This window comes from Rhinolophus sinicus, linkage group LG13 (genome assembly GCF_036562045.2).
Source record: "Rhinolophus sinicus isolate RSC01 linkage group LG13, ASM3656204v1, whole genome shotgun sequence".
NCBI classification, from domain to species: Eukaryota; Metazoa; Chordata; class Mammalia; order Chiroptera; family Rhinolophidae; genus Rhinolophus; species Rhinolophus sinicus.
Window position 1 is genome coordinate 25,215,747 of NC_133762.1, and position 24,402 is coordinate 25,240,148.

Below are 24,402 nucleotides of genomic sequence, written 5' to 3' on the forward strand. Positions count from 1 at the left end.
TTTAAGCCACCAATCTGGTAATTTGTTATAGTGGTCAAAGAAAACTACTGTGGTCATGCTTTATAATCGTGTCTCTCCTGCTGGAATATGGACGTAGATGTATCTGTCTTCACATTGTGAGGGCCCCGCAGTGGCACATAGTAGGCCCTCAAAAAATGTTAGTGGACTGAATGCTAAGGAAATAATTGGGCTTCAGAGCTGGGCTGACCCAAGCAAGGCAAGAACCAGGACTTCAAATGCTCACTTTTCCCCCTTTCAAATGTGTGGAATAAAATTCAAATGAATCAGCTATTCCAAGGGCAAAGTTTTAATTATACTCCTGCCTCACTCTCTGCTGACGAGAATGCTAATTCCTTGCTAACTCCAGTGCCAACTGCGATGCTCCTTTCCTCTGTGCTTCAGAGGGGCCCCGTCCCCTCTGTCCAGGTGACTACTATTACATTGCAAGTTCCTCCCAGCCTCCGGTTCTTTCTCTGTGCAAGGAGCCAAGATCCCAAGCTGAGAGCCCCAGTTCATTTAAGAGCTTAGGCTCCAGTGGATGGGAGCTGACATCCCAGCTTCACGCCTTCGCCATGTGACCCTGGGTAAGTGGCTCACCTCTCCAAGCTTATGCTCCTCCTCTGGGAGACGGGCAGCGAGGGGGCAGATGAGATACCTTGCAGCTTATCCCAGTACCCACACAAATGACAGATGGGGCAGATGAGTCAGCAGGGAGGCAATGGGGCATGGTGGGGCTTGTGGGGAAGCAGAAAGCACACACCCCACCTGAGGGCAAGAATACAGCCCAGGGGTTGGAAGTGTTCTATTTCTCAGTATGGGTCATCTTCACATGGGGGTTTATATGTGTAAAAGTGCACTGAGCTGCCCTGAGCTGCAAACTTAGATGTGGGAGTTTTATGTATTTATACCTGGAACAATAAACAAATGAAAATATTAGGTGGGTGCAAAAGTAATTGCAGTTTAAAAGGTCAAAAACAATGACAAAAACGGCAATTTCTTTTGCACCAACCTATTATTTAAAGGGTTAGCAAAGCTTCTGAACTTCCAAAAGCAGCTTACCATTCTGATCTTTTTTATAGAAAGCAAATGGGATGCTTTACATAAATGCACATTTGTCACATTTTTTAAATGCCGTGAGGGTCGACCCCCTTTTGCCACTGACCCCTTCCACTGAGTCGAACGCCTCAAGGCCAGGTTGGCATCTTGGAAGAGAGGACGCAAGAGCCAGAACAAGCCCACAGGATCTCACACAGAAAGCGCATGAACCTGGACGCACCTCCAGCTGGTCCACTTTGGTGTAGATGCCACGCATTTCTGTCACCTTGGCCTTAAGGAGTGGGATGTTTTCCTCCAAGATCTGTGAAGTGTCACTCCTGATCTGCAAGGAAAAAAATATCCCATCAGGCCCTCTGCGCCCTCCCCACCACCGGAAGCCGCCTGCCTGCCTTTGGGCTCAGTCAGGGTCTGCAGAGACCTCGCTGATGGCCAAGGCACTGAGTGGCATCCTGCCCAGGGACAGGCCCAGGAGCAACCCAGAGTCCCAGTTGGGGACTCACACCCCCACCTCTCAGGACCCAGACCCACCCAGGTATTATGTACTGAACCCCAAATTGTTTCCCCGCAAACACCCAACAACACCCGTCCCAAACTAAGTATCTTCATTTTCTAAACCACTGAACTGGATCAAATGCAAAGACTCAAAACCTCTAAACCAAAGCCAAGGTGAGTGGAGTTTGCATTGCCCTGGAATTAATAATACCGACGAGTAAATAACAATCACTACCATTAAGAACGAGAGGGTGCTTCCTCCGTGCAGACACTGCCGAGACCTTCCCAGGCACCATGCGTCTCATCTCATGTTCAATTTCTTCTGCTTGGAAGGACCCCCAAAGCAACTAGGAACATTAGAAAGCTACAACTTTCCCTTGTTCATGAAAGCGGACACTTAAGCCTCCATTTTCTTTGAGCTAAAAAGACCACACCTAACCCTTCAATGTGAGAGATTCCATTTCCATGTCACCAGGTCCTTCCCTTGCAGAGAGGCGCTATACACACCACTCTCAGATTCTAGGAGCATCCAAATCCCCTGGGGGAAGCCTGTCAAATGCTGATACCCAGTCCCCTCCGAGCCTGGTCTAATTTGTCTGGGGTTGGCTGACAATCTGTGTTTTCAGCCAAGTTCCAAGGCTACGCTGGAGTGAGGGGGGTGGTGTCTGTGAACAACCAGAGAAATACCAGTGAGCACACTAGGAGCTGGACTCGGGACTCAGACTGGAGTTGGAATTTAGCTATATTCACCATGAGCTGTGTGACCTTGGGCAAGTCACTGCACCTCTCTGAGCCCACTTTTGCTTACTTGGACAGGAAAGCAATTACGATGGCCCTGGCTTCCGTGGCATGCTGTGAGGATAGGACGTTTGGCAGAGTGTTTGGCATGATGTGTGCAGGCAGCTTCTGACAGGGTCCTCAACAATCCCTGCCTCCTGCTGTTCATGCCCTTGTGTGATCCCTCCCCTACACTGTGTGCTAGACCTAGAGACTAGCTTCTAATGAAGAGGAGTCAGCCAAAATGAGAGCTGTCACTCCTGAGACTAGGCTATAGAAGACTGTCCCTCTACCTTCCTGGCGGTCTCTCCCTCTTGCCCTCTCTCCTGGTCCCGGGCTTGGATGAAGCAAGTGGCCATGTGGCTTGGAACTGACGGTGACTTCCGGCCAACGGCCAGTAAGGAACTGAGCCCCTCATTCCAATGACCCACAAGAAGCTGAATCCTGCCCAGAACCACTGACATGTCTGGACGTGACTCTGCCCCCCCTGAGCCTGACCAACGTCCTGACTGCAGTCTGAGAGAGACCCTGGACCACAGGACCCCCCGCTGGGCTGCTCGCAGTTTCCTGACCCACCGATCACTGTGGAATTCACTACGTTGGGGGTAATTGGTTATGCAGCAATAACTAACACAGGTGATAACTCAGCATGAACCTCCAATTTTAAAAATAGTTTTGAAAACTACCTGTGTTTCCTCCTCTTTCTGGCTAAGTAGATGAGACTTCTTGGGGTTTTCCTGGAATTCTGCTCTCACCACCCTTCAGGATTCCATCTCCCTCCTTGCTCTTGGTTTCTCAGAAGCCACCCCATAGTCCTGAATGTCTAAAACCACACACCTCCCCCTGGCTCCCCGTCTCTGGTCATGGCACTGCCATCTCCCCGGAACCTGGCTCCAAGCCCACTGTCCTGAGGGACACTCCTTTCCCTGGTCCTCACCCCATGAGGCTGAAGATGGGTCCTGAGAGGGTGGCATCTGGCTCAAGCTGCCTGGCTTCAATCACTGCCCTGACATCCCTGTGCCTCAGTTTCCTCATCTGTAAAATGGGGATAATATTAGTGCTTCTCTTGAAAGAATGCTTTGGGGATTAAGTGGGATCATCTATGCATGTGGCCCACAGATATACCTGATTCGGCTCACAAAGTATTTTCATTTTTAAATTTGATTTAATTCCAAACTTTAAAATTCAAAAGGGGCTCCTAGGAGAAATGGCTGATGCTAGGGCTGGGGCAGGAAACATGTAAAGCCTGGAGCATCTTGTAGTGCCAGAAAGTAAGGAAGCGTTTTAAAAAAATAAAGGATGGGAGCATGTCAAAAGAACATAGGAGTCAACCTGAAAGAGCCAAATGGTCAACTCTGGAACAATCTGAACAAAACAAATGATGTAATATTGGATTATAAGCCAAAGCATAAAATGAAAACACACAAGTCTCATAGGAACAACTGATTGAACAGGCAATGGAGTGGGGGACGTGGTAATGTTACTGAGGAGAAACCTGTCCAAGACTGACACCCCAGTGATGGCCTGTGGGTGACAGGTGTCCCCGAATACAATGTGATGAGAAGGCACCTCACCTCTGTGGCATTCTCTCCAGAAACCCATAAGCCCCGTCTAACCACACACACAATAACCACCAGACAAACCCAAACTGAGGAATCGTCTATGAAATACTTGACAAATATTCCTCCAAACTGCCAGTCACGAAAAGCAAGGAAAGCCTGAAACTGTCCCAGACTGCAGGAGACTAAGGAGACATGACACCTGAATGCAATGTGGTACCTCAGATGGGGTCCTGGAACAGAAAAAGGACATTAATGGGAAATTGGTGAAATCAAAATCAAGTGTGGAGTTTAGTGGGTGGCAACGTACCAGTGCTGGGTTCTTAGCTTGGACCAAGGTATGTGGTGACGAAAGATGTTAACAAAAGGAGAAACCGGATGAGGGGATATGGGAAGTCCCCATACTAGCTCTGTAACTTTTCTGTAAATCTAAAACGATTCCACAGTAAAACACATAAATATGGCTTAAAAGTATCGAAGTGATTTAGTCTGGATTTACAACTTCCCTGAAGAGCCAGCAGCTTTGGCAGCACTGGGCCAGTGACCCCCCAGGTCCCAAAAGCTGGGCTGAGCAGCGGCTGTCCCCTCCAGATGGGACATGAGTTCTCGGTTTCCACAGCCACCACGCCTCCCGAATGCCTCACCCTATCCCCTTGACTCCCGCAGGCACCTGCACTTGCTACCGTGACAGGGAAAAGTCCTCAATGTCCCCTTGTTTCCCCAAGGCCACATTTCTAGTGAGAACCCATCTCTCAACAAGGGTAAACTCAGCAGAAATCGCCATGATGCAAAAAAGGAGCGAGAACTCATGGCAAGGTCTGAACAGAGTGGATCAAATGCAATCTTTTCTTTCTGCTAATTTCTAAAGAAACAAATTGGTGGGGTGGGGAGTGCGAATTGGGAGGGATTGGGCTCAGCAACCCACAGGAGACACAGGAACGCTGTAGGGAGGAGATTTATGGAGCACTCCCCGGCCCTACCTAAACCTGCAGGGAATACAGGAGCAGGGTCTGTGGGCGAGCGAGAAGGCCCTCTATGAAGAGGCTTCTCCACTAGCTGAAATCGTAGGCAGTGGGGAACTAGATATACCTGCCCAGAAGGCGGGCTGCAGACATTGGGCGGGGGGAATAGATGGTAATCCTTAGGGTCTGAAAAGCCCCCAAACCTTTCTCTTGGTCCTTCCATGGGATGGGAACCGTAAGGAAAAAATGAGGGTACTTAATGCAGGCTGAGTCAAGGGGGGCATGATACCACTACCCATGAGCAGTGACCATGGGATCATATTGTAAAGAGGAAGTATTTTATCTTCAATCTTATTTTATGGGCAATGAAACTGAGAAATATTCAGAAAAACTAAATGAGCTGGCCCAAGGTCACAAAGCTACAAAGTAGGACATGTGAGGTTCCAAGCTAGGTTGGTCTGAGGCCACCACCCCCAAGCACCAGAGGTCTGCAGATACGTTCTATTGGGCCCATGCAGAGCCAGCCTACATCATGTCTAAAAAAAAGAAACACACACACAACCAAGTTATATGCCAAGTCTAACATTAAGGGATATTTCCCCTAGAGACCCAGGTTTCTGGCTACTTGTAAAAAAATCAGACACCTCGTCAGACTGAGCCCACGTTCCATGCGGCAACATCAGCTAGAGCTGGGTGACAGCGGCCCCCTTTGTTCAGCCACAGTCCCCACCACTCCCTAGAGTCTCCCCAACATGGCGTGCGTGGACACCCCATGCACTGTTCTTCCTATAGGGGAGTCAAAGGAAAGCAATCCATTTCTTTTCTCACACCCAACCCACTACGCATCATGATGTCAAAGGCCATCTGAGAACATGTGTTTCGTACGTTACTGAGAAGAGCAAAGAGATATCAGTGAGGAATCTGCTTTTTGAGCCCCTGCCAGGACGAACCGCCCAGCCAGGTTTATCGGCCTGGGGACCTGGCCGACCCTTCCTCAGCCTGCTCTCCCCCCACTTCCCAAGCTGTTCTCTGGAGCCCAAGAGTCTGAGCAGAGGATGTGGGGGTTATCACACAGCAAAGATGGCTGTCGAGGATGATTCAGGGCCCCTAGGAAGGAGAGCCAAATGCACTTGACCCCAGAACACACACCAATGCCAAATGCAACTGCTGGGCTGAGGCCAACAGGAAATTTTCCCCATTTATGTGAGCAAAGTAAGAGTCTGCTCCCTGCCAGAAGGTAGGCCAGAGGCCACTGGGGTTTCAGAGGGCCCGGACAAGCTGCCCAAACCCCAGAGGGCACTGAGTTGGAAGGCCTTACAAATCCAGTTTCTGTGGACCACCTCGTCAGTGTCACCACCCTCTGGTGCTTCAATACTGATGGAAATAACGTCAGTAGCTACCTTGTAAGGGTCACTTAGTACTTAGCAGGCACCGTGCTAAGCGATTGTTTTTAAGTGAGTATAAGTGACATACGGTAAAGTGCCAGGCCTTAAGTGGACAGCTTGATGAATTTGTACATGTGTTTACATTTCTGTAACTACCAACCAGACCAATGTATAGAGCACCCCACCACCCATAAGGGTCCCTCATGCCTCTTCCCAGGCACGACACCCTCCACAGCTAACCCCTCTCTTGATGTCCATCACCTTGGATTAGTTTTGCCTATGTTTGAACTTCATATTGAGGGAAATTTGTAGAATATATTCTCGTGTCTGGCTTCTTTCAATAACCATCACGTTTGTGAGATCGTTTTGTAGTTGTGCACATAGTTCATTCTTTTCCATTGCTGTGCATGAATAAACAATTTATTCACCCATTTCTACTGTCAGTGGACATTTGGGTTGTTTCCAGTTTGGGGCATCATGAACAAAGCTGCTCTGAACATTTGTGTATGAGTCTTAGTGGGCACTTGTTTTCATTTCTCTTGAGTAACTACCTAGGATTAGGATTGCTGGGACGTACGGTAAGTATATGTTTGACTTTATAAGACACCACCCAACTATTTTCCAAAATGTCTGTACCTTTTTGCATTTCCACCAGCAAATGAATCAGAGTTCCAGTTGCTCCACCTCCCTGTCCACACTTGCTATTGTCTGTTCTTTTCATTTGGGCCACATCCCTGACTCACCTATTCCCCACAGTAGCTCTTTAGAGACCAATACCACTGGTAGTGGGTTAAAGATGGGCTCCCGTTCTTTATGTTCCTACCATGAAGAGGCGGGGTCCATGTCCCCTCCCCTGGGATCTGGGTGGGCTATGTGACTGCTTTGACTGAAAAAATATGACAAAAGCGACATTGTGTCAATTTCCATATGCAAGCCTCCAGACACTGGCATCGTCTGCTTCCTGTCGCTCTGGGGGCCAGATCGCCATGCTATGAGGCACCCCAATGTAGCCATGCAGAGAGGCTGCATGGAGGAGAGGCATGCCAATCACCCTCCCAGCCCAGACATCCCACAAGTAAAAGAAAGAGCCACCTTGGACATCCCCCACCCAGCAGGTGCCATAGGGCTCAGACGAGCCACCCTCTCTGTGCCCTGCCCTGGCCCACATCATAAATGAGTTGTTGTTTTACACCACTAAGTTTTGGGGTAGTTCAATGCAGCAACAGATAATCAGAAACATTACCGCCATTTTACAGAGGAGAAAATAAAGGTACAGAGAAATGACGTGCTGTGCCCAAGGCCCCACAGTGGGAAGAGTCAGAGCTTGAAAGGGAAGCAACTGGCATTAGTCTAAGGTCAAACCAGGTCGCAGGCACAACATAGTGAATTCCAGTCACAGAGAGTGATCGAGGACAGGCCGGCAGTGAAGTTAATGCATCAGACGGAAGCTGGGTTCTCATTTCTAATAGCCTGATTTTATCAGGAATGAAGTGGCTTCTCTCAGACCTCTAACTTGATCAGTGTTACCCAAGGCTATGGCAGGGACCCGGGGACAGGGGTCTATGATGTGATATCATGTCTCCAAAAGGGTCCCATACAGCCCTGGCTTGTATCAAAAAAGAAGAGGAGGTCCCCAGCCAGGAATGAGAGCTGGATAGCCCTCTCTGTGCTATGGAGCCCATGATACCTGGGCTCAGATACACCAGGTAAGCTAAGCATCAGCTGGGGCCCAGAGGACCCCCTCATTTAAACGGCATCAGCACAGAGCATCAATGTAGGGGCTGCAAATTCAAAATGCCTCCAGGGGCCACAAAAGTAGTGCCCTAGACACCCCCATTGACTTGCACAGAAACGGGCTGAGACAGTCTTCACTTCCATGGGAAGTGTACTCTCTTCGATTTCTTGAAACATGGGGCCCTCTGCGTCTGGTTTTATTTGCCCTCTTTCAGTAGGGCCAAAAGTACAGAGAAATGTTCTCTGCCATAAAACACACGAGCACACGATGGAGGTACCTGGCAGGTGGTTGTGGAGTCTGAGAGGCACCCACGGGAGCAGTGGGGAAGGTGGCAAGCTGGACAGCACGTGTGCTGCCCACAGTGGGTGGCCACCATGCAGCTCTGACACATACCGGCCAGGTGGGAAGAAGCACCGAAGGGTGGGGAGCAGATCTTTGTTTTTCTAAGAGAAGCCAGAAATCCAAATTTTTGTATATGACACAGGACAAAGGTCAGCAGTTAGTTCCCCTTTGTCCCCCAGAAACATCCCATAGCTGCAGGCAGGACCGGACCTATGGGTCACCTGTGTATGACCTCAGTATTAAAATCTTTGCATAAATGCATCTCCAGGTTTTGAGTTCAAAGAGAACCTTCCTGACGCTGCCTGCAAGCTTGGGCCTCCTAGCAACACAAACACTGACTTCCCAGCACAGGAAGCCTTGGAGGTTTTCAAGGCAAGCGTGGCCTGGGCCCCTCTCCGCCTGCCCAAGGTGACTCCCACCCCAAACTCTCTTCCTGGTAAACAGTGAGTCTCCATGCACACGAGGATGGGATAGGACTTGATAACAAAAATGTCCCGGGATCACCAGTCCATGCCATCTTTCTGCCTACGGGTCCTCACTGTCCAGGCCGTCGCTGGCATTCCTTTTCTACAGGCCAGTCCATTTGCCTGGATGCCCGCCCTTCCCAGCAGCTGAATTCTTTCTGCTCCTCCTTCAACCCCCAAATTAATCACCACCTGTTCTGCAAAGCCTTCCCAGGCAGAATTTAACGCCTCTGCTCTTCAATTTTTTTTTTTTTAAGCAAATAAGGCTTAGGATTATGTGCCCAGTTTCTTCTAGAAGTTCCTTCCATATCTTCCAAGCTCCTTCCCTCTTTCCCTTTTCAAGAACCTCCACAGCCTCCCTTTGCACCTGAATACACCATCATGACAGTATTTCAACACTGGATGACAGTGACTGGTACACAAATCAGGCTCCCCCAACGGACTGGGGGCTCATGGGGGACAACGGGACCCAATCAGAGAACATGGCCAATGTTTGGTGATGAAGAAAGGACAGTCTGGGCTGTTCAAAGTCTGTCTTGTTACCCAGCTCCTACCTGGACCCCCATCTGAACTGCAAAATTGGCTTTCAAGAGAAAAGGTCTTTGTGGGAATGGTTCTGCGTTGTTCACGGCTGTGTCCCCAAGGCTAGTCCAAGGTAGGTCTGTTGAATGAATGGGGATGACATGATGCCCATCACACTGGGTTGCTTCACGGAGAAATGAGATGATACAGGAAACGCGCTTTGTACGGTGCCTGGCACAAAGCAGATGTTCACTAAACATCTGGGGCTGCCATTACTGTTTATCCCTTGGGCTCTCGCAAACACCCCTCCAGACCTTGCTTCTCAGGGTCACAAATCTACATCACTGGGCCCAGCCAGGCTTCCCCCACTCCACAATATGGAGTTGTCCCCTTTGGCCTTTCAGGCAGAAGCCTCAAACCCTGGTTGCTGGGAAGTTCCCTTTAATAAGTTTGGGAACGTCCAGAAAATTCTGTCATTGTTCCTTGGGACCTCCCCCTTGACTGGCAGCAATCCTGGAGTCACCAGGATCTAGAGGAGATTTCTAGAGGAGTTGGAGGGAGCTCTTGTCTTCTGGGCCCAAGGCACCATCTTCCACATTCGTCCCCACCCAGACAAGAGGATTTGATCAACCCTCTCCAAAAAAATAAATAAATAAAACAAACAAACCAGGGTAAGAGGCAAAAGCAGAGAGAGCAAAAGGATTCAGGAAGGAACCCAATGCCAAACCCCGCCACGGGCTATGGCCTGGGCAAGAAGCTTCTCCTAGGCCTCACAGGCCTGCAGCCATTTCCTGGCTGTCTCCATGTTTGCCTGGTGAACTGCGCAGAGCTGAGAAAAGTTAAATATAGTCTTAGCATCCCCGCTGAACGGCTCCCTGCATCGGTGCCCGAGAGTGCCACCTGGTGGCCCACGCCTGGCTCCTCTGTGGAATAAAAACCATCTCAAGGGGAAGGACATTGTCAAGATGGCCGCCTCAGGAAGCCTTGGTGTTGAGAGTGTGAATGAGGGTGTGAGAGAGAATGCGTGTGAGCAACCGCTGGCCGCTGCCCCACTCCTCCTGGTTACTAAATCACCACCAAAATGGCTTCCCCAGAACACTCCAAGAAGGGCCTGGAGTCTGGCCTGGGTCTAAACCCACACCTCAGGCAGACACTCACCATGTCAGTCAGGCTGCAAAACTCTTCCAGTCTGAGGAGCATTCCCTCGATGGTCTCTTCCACCTCCTTCGCCTGGAAAGAGACAATATCCTGGAGATTAGCAAGTGGTTTCCAGGGAGACAAACGCCCTTCATTTTTCTTTTTTTAAAAGCAAACGAAATCTTAGGATTATCTGCCCAGTTCTCTCAAACCTCCTTTCCCTTTTCAAAACCTCTCATTTGAAAGAGTGATAAGCTGGCAGCAATCTTGATACCTGTGTACAGAGGACTGGTTAAAACCACCATGGACCATCGGTCTATGCAGTTTTCAAAAGAAACGAGATAAATAAATACCAACAGGAAATGACAAAGCTACCTTTACCATCCCTGTTGTTCAGATGAGGAAACTGAGGCTCAGAGAGGTGAGGTAACCTGCTCAAGATCACACAGCAGCCAGTGATGGGGCCAGGATTCTCATGTAGTTTTGAGTCCATGGCCTTAAAGCCTGCTCTTAAAAACACCGAGAAATAGTTCCTAAGAAATACCATGGAGAAGAAACACAAGTTGTAGAAGATGTCGAGTATCAACCTATCCTTGTAACACCACCAAAATACGTACGTGGTCAACAGACAAAGGCCTGCAATGATATGTACCAACCTGCTAATAGTCAATATACTTACACTAAAATATGATTCATTGTTTATCTGAAATTCAAATTTAACTGGGCATCCGGTAGTTTCTCTGGAAACCCTATTCACGGTGCTTACTTAGTCCTGGGGAGTAGGGATTGGGGGAGGGGTCTGACAAGGGAGGCTTGAAGGTTTTATGTTATTTGAAGGGTCCAAAACTCAAAAGTTATCAGGGCCAGCCATTAACATAAATGAGGGGAGCAGGCCACCGGGGCCTGTGGTGATCTGAAAGTGCTTGCCCAGTTCTAGTGCAAGTAGCCACTCAGGAAACAGGCTCAGGGGTGCCAGATCCTTCCATTTTTCAAGAGAAGCCAGAAATTCTAATGCTATGGGAAATGTCCCAATTTTTAAATAGTGGCACAAATTAAAGAAAAAAAAAATTTTTTTAACACTCCCTGGGCCAAGCAAAACATGAACGTGAAAAGGTCTGCCAGTTTATAACCCCTGCTTTAATCACTTGCGTAAAAATAAGCTTGAACTTTTTCCTACCTCAAGTATGTATAATTTTCATGGCTTATAAAATACCTGCATTTCTTCTTCTTCTTTTTAAATTACCAGGCATGTAGGAAGAAACTTCACCTAGACCATGAACCACTTTCTCTGGCTTACCAGGGCAAATTATTCTGCTCCAGGCAGGCAACACCGGACATTTCTGGGCAGGCCTGGTGCCCGCCGTCCCCCCTCCCCCCACACACACCTGAATGTTCCCCTCACCACCCACTTGTCCCCTGAGAAATGTTTATACAGTGTCAGAGCCTACTGCTTGCAGCCCCAGCCATCGCTTCCACAACAAAATAAACGACTGCACACACACACACACGCACACACACACACACACACACACACACATCTTTCTGGCTAGAATATAAATAGTACCCAGTGGCAAATTTAAACTCTGGAAGCTTCATCTCACAGCTGGGACTATTTCTGTGCCCGAACGGAGGAGGATTGACAGGGGAAGGCGACCTCAGTGGCGGGAGGACTGGGAACCACACAGGAAGTTCTCCCCACCCCTAAAATAAAATCATGGTAAAAAAAAGTCCTTGATGCACTCAGGCATAAAAAAGGAGCCGAGAGACCACTGAGGTGGGAGGGGGTTGGTCCTTCCTCCTGATGTGAAGGAAATGATAGCAAGAGATGGGAGAGGAACACAGGTGCAGAAGACCCCCTTCCAGAGCTCAGGTGCAGGCAACGCAGACCCCACCCCAGCTGACAGGCTGCCTCCTCCCCAAGGCGTGCCTGAAGCTCTATGCTCGTAGGAAGCAAATCTTAACCTTCCCCACCATGTGCAGAAAGGAAGTGAGTCAGTCCTGGGTTCAAAACCACTGGGGGTCCTGTTAGGAGGTTAACAAGACATCATCAATGTGGCTAAATCATTTAATACAGTGCTGACACACAGTAGATGTTTAATAAGAGGTTGCTTTCTATATCTCTCCACTGGACCATAAAAACAATGGCAAATCACTATATATATGGATTATCTCATTTGATTCTCAGAACCCCATCCAGTAGGTACTGTAATTTCCCCCTTTTTATGGATTGAGAAGCAAAGGACCAGAGAGCTTATGTCACTTGCTCAAGGACACACAGCTCATAAATACTGAAGCCAGATTTGACCCTGAGCGCTCTGACTCCCGAGCTGAAGTTTGCAACCACCAAGATGCTCTTTGGGGAGGAGGAATGCTCTTTGTTGCTGCTTGTCAGCTATGGCCTCCTCCTGGTACCTAGGGCAGTGCCCCAAAGCAGGAGAGAGCAAAGAAAGCGTTGGCTGACTGTCTGGTCAAGACATTCCCAACCAACAGGAAGGAGCTCAGGAGTAGCTACCCCTCCAGGCGCACAAACCATTCATGGCACAATTTTCTCTCCAGATAATCCCATAAGTGGCCTCAGAAATCAGAGTCCTACAGGCTGCAGCCCACACACCTTTTCCACCAGCCCATAACAAAAATGAATGCCCTCGTCATCCTTTATAACTCCCTGGGCACAAATTGTCCCACTCCGAGGGCAAGGAAGCAAATAGCTCACTTTAAGTGACATTCAGGGCACGACCGGTGGACATTTCTTTTTAACACGTATGAATCATGACATTCACTCTCTTTTTCCACATCCCCCTTTCCCCCAAAGTGCCAATCCAAGCTTCCCAGTGGCATGACAAAAAACCAAAAAGGGGCTGGCCCCAGCCCACCAAGGGACTGGCACAAGAAGACACAAAACGACCCTCCACACACAGTCTTCTCCAATTCAACACATGGAAACTCCACTGTCCAGGTGCTCAGGCCAGATGCTGGGGGCACCTTTGACTTGTCTTTCTTTCTCACCCCCACTCCATCCAATCTGTATGTAAACCCTCTCAGTTCTGTTTTCAAAATGTATTTCAAATCCCACTACTTCTCTCCACCTCCCTCACAACCATCTGGGCACCCTCCTCTCTTGCTGAGACTGTCGCAGTGGCCTGCTCACTGGTCCCCCGCTTCCTCTTTTGCTCTTTTCCCATCTATTCCTCTGAAAGATCCTGTTAAAACCAAAGCCCTCCTAGCTCAAAAGTGTCCCCTGTACCACTAGGATGGCTATGACTGCAACAATGGAAAACAGTAAGTGTTGGCAAGGACGTGGGGCAACCGAAACCCTCATACACTGCTGGTAGGAGCGTGAAAGTGTGCAGCTGCTGTGGAAGCCAGTCTGGCAGTTTTTCAGAAGGTTAAACATAGAGTTAGCCTCTGATCCAGCAGGATATCCGAAATAATTGAAAACCTACGTTCTTAACAAAAACTTCTACGTTATTCACAATAGCCAAAACGTTAAAATAACTCAATGTCCATCAAGTGATGAATGGACAAACAAAATGTAGTCTATTCGTACAATGGAATATTATTTGGCAATAAAAATGACGTCCTGACACATGCTACAACATGGATGAACCTTGAAAACATGCTGAGTGAAAGAAGCCAGACACAAAAGTCATGTAGTACACGATTGCTTTGATGTGAGTGTCCAGAAGAGGCAAATGCACGGAGACAGAAAGTATATTAGTGGTTGGCTCTCCCTAAGGGATGGGAGGAGGGGGCAATCGGGAGTAACTGCTAATGGTTATGGGGTTTCATTTTTGAGTGATGGAAATATTCTGGAATAAGGTCACGGTGATGCTTGTACAACACAGTAAATGTACTAAAAACCACTGAATTAGAATACTTTAAAGTGGTCAATTTTAGGTTACATGAATCACATCTTAATTTTTTTTTAAAATCATCCCCTGTTCTTCACTTCACTAGTAATGCCAAACGGAGGCCTCCCAGCCTCACGCCATCTGGACCTTCCACCTCCTCTGCAAGCTCATCATCTACTGCTCAATCCCCCCCAACCACACCATGTCCTCACCCCAGGGCCTTTGCACTTGCTGGTCCCTTTACTGGTAAAGCTCATCCCACACTTCCTTTGCTCAACTGTCTCTCCTCAGACAGCCCTTCTCTGAGAGCACGCAGCTCCCCTACCACTCCGTGTTCTGCTCCAATTTATCTGTCTCTTTAGTTTCACCACCAGCAAACATAGTATGTATTTTACTTGTTTCTTCTCATGTTCCGCCACCAGAATGAAAGTTCCTGAAGGGCAGGGGTTTTCGTCTCTTTTATTCATTCACCTTTGTACTCCAAGGCCTAAAACAATGCTTAACACATAGTAGGCACTTGTGTTCCTAAAGATGACCCTCCAACAGCCTCCTATCCTTTATACCTTTGCACAATATGACTTTTCCACTTTGCCCATGAGAAGGGGGGATCCATTCTTCCCCACCCCTGAATCTGGCTGGGTCCGTGACTTGCTTTGACCAACAGAATGTGGTAGAAGCAACGCTCTGTGACTTCTGGGTCTACGCCTCAGGAGCGTTTGCAGCATCTCATGCACCCTCTTAAAAGACTTTGGCCATGTAAAGAAATCCAGGCCACTCTGCTGGAGAGGCCACATGCAGGAGAACTGAGACGCCCCAGCCGACAGCACCAACTGCCTGACATACGTATGAGTGACACCACGTTGCCCCTCCCAGTGCAGCCAAGCCACCAGCTGAATGCAGCCGCATGTGTATGCCCAGCCAACACCATGGGGGCAGAAGGACCGCTCGGATGAGTCCCCCACCAGCCTGCAAAATCATTCGCCATTAAATGGTAATTGTTTTCAGCCACTAAGGTTTGGGGTAGTTCGTTACCTGGCAATTGGTAACCAATATTCATTGCAGGAAAGAAAGGAAGGAGGGAGGGAGGAAGGAAAGAAAAATGAGCCAGGGAAGGGGCAAGAAGTATACTCTCCTGGAGGACAGCGGCCTAGAGTGCTGTGTGGACTACATCTTGGGCCAGCTCCGTGCCTCAGTTTCCCTGTTCAAAAACTGGGGGGAAACAATCCTCAGACTGTCTCTGTCTCGAGATAAAAGCTGAGGAGGGTCAGCTAAGTAATTTCTCTGGGTTACTCTTGGTGAGATGCTGTACCCATAAAAGACATGACTGTAACTTGGGCCCTACTAGGATCTCCAAACTCAAAAGGACAGAGAAACTAGGCAGAAAATGAATGCAGGAAAGTGGGCCATGCTTAAGAATATGTTTTCTGCACACTGCTTATTTTTAGTTTCCCACTTTTGACAGAGACGTTTTACTTTTCTCTAAGAAACACAGCAGCACAAGCAAGACAATCATGGTAGCCGGGCAGGGAAACACCAGGGAGGGGTGGGGCCTGTGGCAAACAGGAGACCTGTTTCCCCATCTAAGGAGGGCGGCTGCTACTGGGTTCCAGTGGATGGTTCCAGGGGAAAACGTGCTACACCTGTTTTGTTCAAGAAAAATGGTGATCCAGATATTTACGCAAACCCTCCCAATTCAAAAGTGTTCAAAACTAACCTGAAAATTAAAAAACGCTACGATGGCCACACAAACCTGTCTGCGGGCTAAACGGGGCCTTGAACCTCTGGCCTACTGGTGTCTTTTAAAACACAAACATATATGAAATGTCCAAAATAGGCAAATCTATAGAGACAGAAAGTAGATTAGTGGGGGGCTCGGGGGTAGTGAGAGCTAAGGGGAAGAGGGTTCCTTCCTGATGAAAATGTTGTAAAATTGACTGTGGCTGATGGTTGTGCAATTCTGAATATACAAAGAACCATTAAATTGTACACTTTAAATAGGTGAATTGTGTGGTATGTAAATTGTATCACACTGATGCTGTAACACACACACACACACACACACACACACACACACACACACAGGAGACTTCTAGAAACCACAAGGTCCTCAGCCCAGGCCAGGAGGAGGGACCCTGAAGACTTGCACTTTTCGTTGCAACATTTTTAGAGAGGCCAGACATCTGGATTTTTATGTGACACTCCCACTTGTTAGAAGTTGGCAACTACTTAGCAGTTTTTAAATCCCATCACTGAGCCAGCCAGGGGACACCCACTTACAGCCACATGCAGTTCCAGGGTGGCTTTTGGGCATTTGGGCAGCACCAAGTTCTGCACCTGCCCCAGGCTTCCTCCAGCCAGGCTGGGCCGTGAGTACGTGACAGGGGTGAAAATGAAATGGGCCCCTGCACCGAGGGACCTGTCCACACACAGGGCACGTAATTAGGGATGGCACCTCTTCCCCAAAAGCACACATGGTGGCCCCCTCAGATGACAGCAAAAGCAAAGGTCTTTTCAATGTCCGATGTGGGTGTTTACCCTTCTACCAGACTGACGGGAGACAGAAAAAGCAGCCTCACCCCTGCGCACAGGGTGATAGGGCTGAAATGATGGTAGAAAATCCTGGGAGCTGGGACAAGCCACAAATGAAGGGATTCTCTAAAGGGCCTTGTGCTGGAATTGTCAACCAGGAAGGACCTGGCACGTTAGATGATAATCCACATCCCAAAAGGGGGGGCACAGAATGCCTTCCTCCAGGCCCCCAAAGCAGGGTAAACAAGAGTTCCCATCACCCTTGACCTTGAAGTTTGAAAGTCCAGAAAGGGCTGACCACTCTACACTACAAGAAGGTTAACTTGGCAGCAGCAACCAAAAGTTAAAATGCACAAAGCCTTGGACTCAGGAATTCCCCCACTAGGTTTCATCCCACAGACATGACGTGCACAGACAAAGGCAAAATGATGTGCCCACAGAGAAACTCATTGCAAAGACTTTGTGACAGCAAAAGACTCCACGTAATCTAAATGCCCCTCAATAGAGGAATGGTTACCTAAATTATAATTCGGAAAGGCAATAAAATTCTGTTTAGCAGCAAAAATAATCGGGCAGCTCTCTGTGCACTCATATGGGAAGATCCCCAAGACATACTGAGTGAAAAAAGCACGATGCAAAAAGGGGAGGGGCGCATGGCGGGGGAGGAGGGGAACCTGTCATGCCTGCCCCCAGAAGTGGACACAGACCTGAACAGCAGTGACCTCTGCAGGGGCCTGAGCACACAGGCTAGGAGGGGCTCACTCATCACTCTCTGGCCACTGGGGTCTTGGGATTTTGTAGCACATGCATCCCTTTTTATTTATTTTTAAAGCAAAACTTATTAAAAAAGCAAAACTAACTCCAGTTTTAGAAGAACCCACAGGCCAAAGTTCTGCCACACTTGCACCAAGGAATAAGTTCTGGTCCCGTAAGAGAACCAGTGGCTCATTTGGACCATGCGTTCGTTCGGCAGCTGTGTTTTGCAAACAAAAATCTGGAATCTCTGGTTGGTCAGAAAGCTAACACGGGACTTCCAGGCCTACAGGAGGCCGGGCTGGTGAGTGAAAACTCGTGATCTTCAGCACCAGTGAAGGGTTGACATCGTCCACTGACAAACATTGTCAGTCCCCCGCAGCTTCCCACTTGCTCTGATTGAGAGCCCTAAGGACAAAAGTGCCCCACCCGCACTCTCACCTCCCAGAGCCTGGCACAGTGCCTGCACCTAGTACCTGCTCAGTAAACATCTGTAGAATGAATACATGAATAATCGTAGCTAATGTCCCCAAAGCGCTCACTATGGACCAGACCCTGTGCCAAGCATTTCCCATGGATTAGCTCACCCAACCCACAACCACTGTATGAGATGAGATAAGTCAAAGAGAGGCAGTGAGCACAGGGCCGAAATCTGAACCCCGACATGTGTCTCCAGAGCCCACATCCTCCCACCACTCAGCCCGCCTGACCAGGGGCAGGAGGGTTGGGGGTCCACACATCAGTAAAGGATGTTTCTTCAAATGATACATAGTCACTCAGTACCAGGCACCGCGGACACAGCAGCAGGCAGGACAGATGGGGTCCTGCCCCCATAGGGCTGCCACCGGAAGTGGGGCATTCACGGAAGTGGGGCAGATCCCACTTCCACTGATAGCACCTGTGTGATCTCAGGCAGGTCAGGCCAGGGTGTCCCCAAGCAGGCTGGGCATCAGAATCACTGGGAGGGTATTGACAAGCCCAGATCCCCAGGCCTGGACCTCTCTCAGACGTGTCCCCACAAACAGTTTTCCACCAGCAGCCACAGTGATTTTCCAAAAGACTAATCAGACTAGGTCACTCCAGGCTTAAAACCCTGCGGAGAGCTGTTTGAGTCCCGGCACCCAGGTGGCACCCATAGCAGTGAAATCAGAGTATCCAGGGGTAGGAGCCAGGCATCCATTTTTTTGTTTGTTTTGTTTTGGAAGATCCCCAGATGACTCCAACATTGGCAAAGTTTGGGAACCATGCCCTGTGTCAGTGCATTCAAACTCAGCTATACTCCACTCCACCCCACTCCACCCCACCCCACCCCACCCCACCCCACCCCACCCCACCCCACCCTAGCCCTAGAGATTGATTTAACTTCATCTCCTATATACAGATGTATGAAATCGAGGTTTTTTGCCTTTTTAAGTTTTCACGTACACCGCACACAACTCTGTGTGTCTTGCTTTTCTCCCTTGACGCTGGAACTGGCAGGGAGTGGCGCGTGCAGAGCTGACAGGCTGCCACCGCAGCCGGCCACTGTGCTGAAGCATCGCTGTGAGCAGCCCCTGCAAATGGGCACTGGGGTCGTTCCCATGAATCGGAACCTGTCTGTTTTAAAGCTTCTCAGCTGGTGCTGAGGGTCAGCCAGACTAGTCGGGAAGCTTTAGCCAAGGTTCCGGGCTGACCCTCCCCCAAAGCAGGCTCATCCTGTGCTAAGAGGCCAGGATGGCTCTCTCCACGGCAGGTAGGAAGACAGGAACTTCCTCCTGAGGGAGGCCAGCCCACTTTGGCCGGGGCCTCTCACACCCTGAAGGCTGATTCAGGGGGCGTGGCCAGCTGAGTCCGTGTCCACCTGACAGCCGCATCAGCGGTCCCCCTGCTGTCATGCCAGCCCCTCCAACACAGTCCAGCACTGCAGCCATAAGTCCATAAATCTGATGTCATCTTCCCCTGCTCATACCTGGCTGGCTCCTGCTCAGGCCTCCATGCATGACCCCAGAATGGGATCCAGACTCCTCCCCAAGGCCTCAGGTGCTGGTCCAGTGCCACCCACTCTCCCCCTTGATCACTGAGGTCCCCCCCAACTCGGGCACCCCCTCTTATCTCCCCTGTGGCCGTGCACATGCTGCCAGATCTTTGCCCTGTGGCACCTTCTCGTCCTCCCTGGGTTGCCATCGCAGCCCCTCAGGTGTCTCCTTTATGTCCTTTATCACCATTTAGTTACTCTGATCATTATTACCCTGCTAATCCCCCGACTGCCATGTCAGTCCTCCAGGGCAGGCACCACACCTGTCTCAATGGCCTCTCCCTGGTTGGTGCCCAGTGCAACGCCCGGCACACAGCACGTCTGCCATGAAGATCTGAAGAACAAATTAATACAGAAGCACAACTTAAGACAGAGTACACTGTGCCCCGCTCTACCTACAGACTCCTAATCGAAACGCCCAAAGCTTGAATGCCCAAAGGGGACCAGCAGGTCACAAGGACACGACATGTGTGGGGGACTAGGGGTTCCTGTGGGCACATGGTGTTTGCCAGGTTGGAATTCATAGAACATTCTTTGCCTCCACAAAGAAACAGCCTCTTCTACATTTTTCTTGAAACTCAAGAGCATCTTTGGTTAATTTGTTTTCCTATTTTAGTCCAGACACATGGTTTATAGAAATCGTTCCCTTTCCTCTTATGACGACTACAGGAAAATCGAAAGTTCGAGCACAAGGGTGAACGGTAACTGAAACCAGCCTCAGTACGGGGGAGACAAAAGGGAAACGTGGGGACTGTGGCAAACAGGGTAAAACTAGGAAACACAGACCTAGGATTTATCAGACTGTCCACTATTTTAAATAATCAAGAAACTCAGGTTTTGCATGAAAATTCTCCATTTTAAAAACTCTGTGGATTGAACCAATCACATCAGAGTGCTGGATTCAGCCTCGGGGCCACCAGTTTGTAAACCCCACATGTGGTTAAAAGACCCAGGTCCCCCATCCTTCTCTGCTCACTCAAGCAAAGACCCTGCAAGTGAGAAAGTTCTGGCTTCCTTTATTTCTTCCATCTAGGCCGTTAACCCCATCTGTGGGCCATAACTGTCCTGTGTCCCAGCACAGGCACCAAATGGAATTCTGAAAGAACCTGCTGAGGAATTCACCCGTGGGTGGGTATCAGTGCTCGGCCCTGCGGGAGCACCCTGAGCTCACCTCCTTGTAAATCACAGGCCACCAAGAGGCAAACATCTCTCTCTCTCCCTGCTACCTTGAAACAGCTTCCAGAAACCCCCTCGAAACTTCCCCCGAAAGAGGAAGTTCAAACCAGAGAAAGAGAGAAATCAAAACACAAAAAACCTGGTTGGACAGAAAAGCCCATGGGCACTGGAAAGAGTAAAACATTCACCTGCCAACCAACCTCAATACACTGCCCTTCAGGGGCTCCTGGATCCTGGGAGACAGAGCGAAGTCCCAGGCACGGCTTCTGCCTTCCTCACTAACTACATCTGCCACTGCTCCCTCTTCTGTCTGCTCCTTTTCTACCCTGAAGAACACCTGCTTTGTCCCACTTGCAAGACCTATTTCTTCTGCTTGAAATATTTCTCTCCTCCTTCTCAGCCAACTCCTATTCATGCTTCAGGGCTCAACCCAAAATGATGCTGCCTCAGGGAAGCCCTCCCTGATCACACCCAGACAGGGTCAGGGTCCCTATGCTATTCACCCTCCTGGATCCTAGATCTGTTCTTCCTCTTCCCTGCACATTTCCCCATGGTTACTACTCGGGTCTCAGCTTCCTCAGAGAGGCCTTCTCTACCCCTTGTCTCACAGACACAGATACCTGCTATCACATCACCCCCTGTTATGTTCTCCACGGCATTCATCACAAGTTGGAGGTTTTGTGTTACATGTTTATTGTCCCATGAGAGCAAGGCTCTGGTGTGTTTCACTGCTGTGGTATCACCAGTACACTGCACATAGAGGGGCTCGAGGTGTTGAATGAAGCAGGTCCACTTTGCCAGGAACCCCAGGACACCCCTAAGGCTGGAATGGGCTGGTCTGAGACTCCTACTGCTCCATTTAACAGCTAAAAGAGCTCTTATGAGAAGGGCTGATGTGGGAGGGACCTGCTGCCCAGGCCTGTTCCCAAACCAGACCTCCCTTCTCCAGCTCCCTTGCCCATCTACAAACAGCTTCAGCTCAGGGACCTGCTAATGAATTAAGCTTTAAGTAGAGGCTGTAAATGACTCTGCTGTAGCAGATTCTGCTTCTTTTGGTAAATAAACTTCAATAAGTGCTCTACATGGGTTTATTGCCGAACGGAGCTACAGGGAGCGGGGCTCTTCATTACAGCTCTTACAAATGAGCGTGAGCCAACCCGTGTCTGAATTAAAGAGAGCCCAGAGTGAGAAAATGAAGCTAAAGCACACAGTTTCTCTTGCAGGCTGTCCCTAATAGAGACAAACTGAAGCTGAGGTTTAGCCACTGGGCACAGTGACATCTCCCTGCTGAGAGCAAGGGAAAGAAGGAACAAGAAAGACACTCAGGTTTCTTAAACCAATGAAAAACTGCAGACAACCCAAGTGCCCATCCCTGGGGCCGTGGTTCATGAGTTACAGTACATCCATAGGATGTCCCTTATTCCTGGAGGGCCTCCGTCTTCTCAGCTATAAAACCGCCACGAAACCTCCTCGCCACTGACTCACTGCCAGGATGCAGTGTCACATTATCCGTGACCAGAGTTCTGCACACTGCCGCACACAGCCCGTGCCCAGGAAACGGGAGTCATTATTATTTGATTGTGGGATCCTAGGAAGGCAAAGAATCGTGCAGACCTACACGCGCCCTGACAAAAGCCACCAGCTTCATATGCCTGTTGGGCACTTAAAATGTGGGCGGTCCGAGCTGAGATGTGTTGTAAGTTCAATAGGGAAAACCTGATTTGGAAAACTTAGTTCAAAGAAAAGGATGGAAACATCTCATTAAGTTTTCTTACACTGAGTCCATGTTGAATTGATATACTGGATACTGTTATTTTAAATACATTGAAACTAATTGCACCTGTTTCTTTTTCCTTTTTTTATGTGGCTTCTACGGTAGAACATTTAAAATGACATGAATGGCTCATGTTTATGGCTCAGATTAGATTTCTATTGGACACCTCTTACGGATACATTCTGATATGGAACTATGTCCACACTATTTTTTTTTAAATTGAGATACATCGTTCCCATAACATGAAGTTCACCCTTTTCAAGTATACAATTCGATGGTTTTCAGTATATTCACAAAGTTGTGCAACCATCACCAATAATTCCAGAAAAATTTCATCACCCTGGAAAGAAGCCCTGTACCTTACTATTAGCGTTCACTCCCCATTTGCTCATGCTGTTTTGAGTAAAGAAAAGTGAGTTGCCGCACAGTATTACAGTGTCAAGTGGGGTTTTATATTATTTATATACATAACCACATCTGTAAACGCGTTTTTAAATGTTTGCAACGGTGTACACCAAACTCTTAATGACAGTTATCTCAGGGAACTAGAGTCGGGGTGGGAGAGAGAAGGAAGCCGGTGCTCAGCCTTTATTTTATATACTTCTGTACTGCTTTTGAGATTTAAAAAGAGAAAGAGTTGAATTTCTAGCCCTAAATAAATAACTCCTGGTGAACTGGGGTAAATAACTTTTTCACGGCACTGTCAAAAACTGGCTTCAGCTGGAAGATTAAAGGTCTAGTTTTAGATCTGTTTTTTATTCTATGCGTTCAAAATAGAAAGTACAGCCAGAGATTAGGTATTTTCCCTCCTAGCAACGTCCCCGCACAGACGCAGCCTGCCCGCTCCCCCCACCCCCCCACGGCATCTGGCAAAAGGCTTGCAGCGGGGCGCCTGAGTGGCCCGGTAGTGGTCGGCCTTCCCAAGAGTCCAGCCTGGCCAAGGGCGGCAGCTCCCAGCGCGCCTGGGTCCGGCGTCCCGGCCGATGCTGGGGAGTCCCGGCTGGGGATGGGAGCCGAGTCTGAGTCCCCGGAGGCCGTCGGCTGGAAGAGATGCGCGACCTGCCGCGGATCTCTGGGTGGCGCCAGGCAGTCACCACTCCGCAAGGGACCGGACTCTTCGGGCCTCCCACTCCAGGCCCGAAGCCCCTGCGCCGGGTGCGAGAGGATGCTGCAGGGAAGCGGAGGGTTCGTGTCCGGGTCCCGGACCGCTGGGGGCCCGCATCCGTCCACTCCTCCCGCCCCGGCGCGCGGGCTCCGGACCCTCAATCCAAAGACCCGTCTCCCGGACCTCCATCCCCCGTCCCCTACCTCAGCCCGGGGCTCGGGAGTCAGGAAGAGCGCGAGCTCGCGCGCTCCGCTGCGCACGGGCTCCGGCTGGTCGGCGTCCACAAGCAGCATCAGGAGCGCGGCGGGATCCAGCTGGCAGAAGCTTCTGGGGAGCGGGTCACCGCGCCCCGACCTCAGAGCCCCGCCCCCGGCGGGCTGCATGCCCCGCGGCCCGCCTGGCGGAGGCGGGGCAGGTGCGCACCCGGCGGCCGCGGCCTGTGACTCCTGAAGCAGCGGGCTGAGTGGGCAGCGCCACCCAGTGGCGTGCATTGCTCATTGCTCCCGGCCCTCGCACCACCTGGTAAACCAGAGATTCTCTAACTCGCAGATTGCAATCTCTTGGGGCTCTTATAAAACTTCCGACATCTAGCCCACTCACAGTCTGGGGGCTTCAACCTGGGCATCAGTACTTTTTGAAGTTCACCAGGTGATTTCAACATACATCCGAGATTGAGAACCATCGCTATAAACGACCCCTTTCCGTTGGAATCCCGGGAAGCAGTGGTTCCCAGCCGCCCGCGGCACTTGAGAGCGCCCTGGGGAGCTTT

General features: G+C 49.7%; 1 protein-coding gene across 1 annotated transcript in view; it reads right to left on the minus strand.

Annotated features, from left to right (window-relative positions):
* The window catches only part of BCAS4 (breast carcinoma amplified sequence 4), a 53,286-nt gene extending 29,201 nt beyond the window's left edge, over positions 1 to 24,085 (minus strand). The window contains exons 1-3 of the mRNA XM_019726091.2: positions 23,837 to 24,085; positions 10,453 to 10,524; positions 1,277 to 1,378 (exon numbers count right to left, since the gene is read on the minus strand). Coding sequence (XP_019581650.1) covers positions 1,277 to 1,378; positions 10,453 to 10,524; positions 23,837 to 24,016 — 354 coding nt within the window. The 5' untranslated portion in view covers positions 24,017 to 24,085. The remainder of the gene's footprint in view (positions 1 to 1,276; positions 1,379 to 10,452; positions 10,525 to 23,836) is intronic.
* Positions 24,086 to 24,402: the final 317 nt, after the last annotated feature.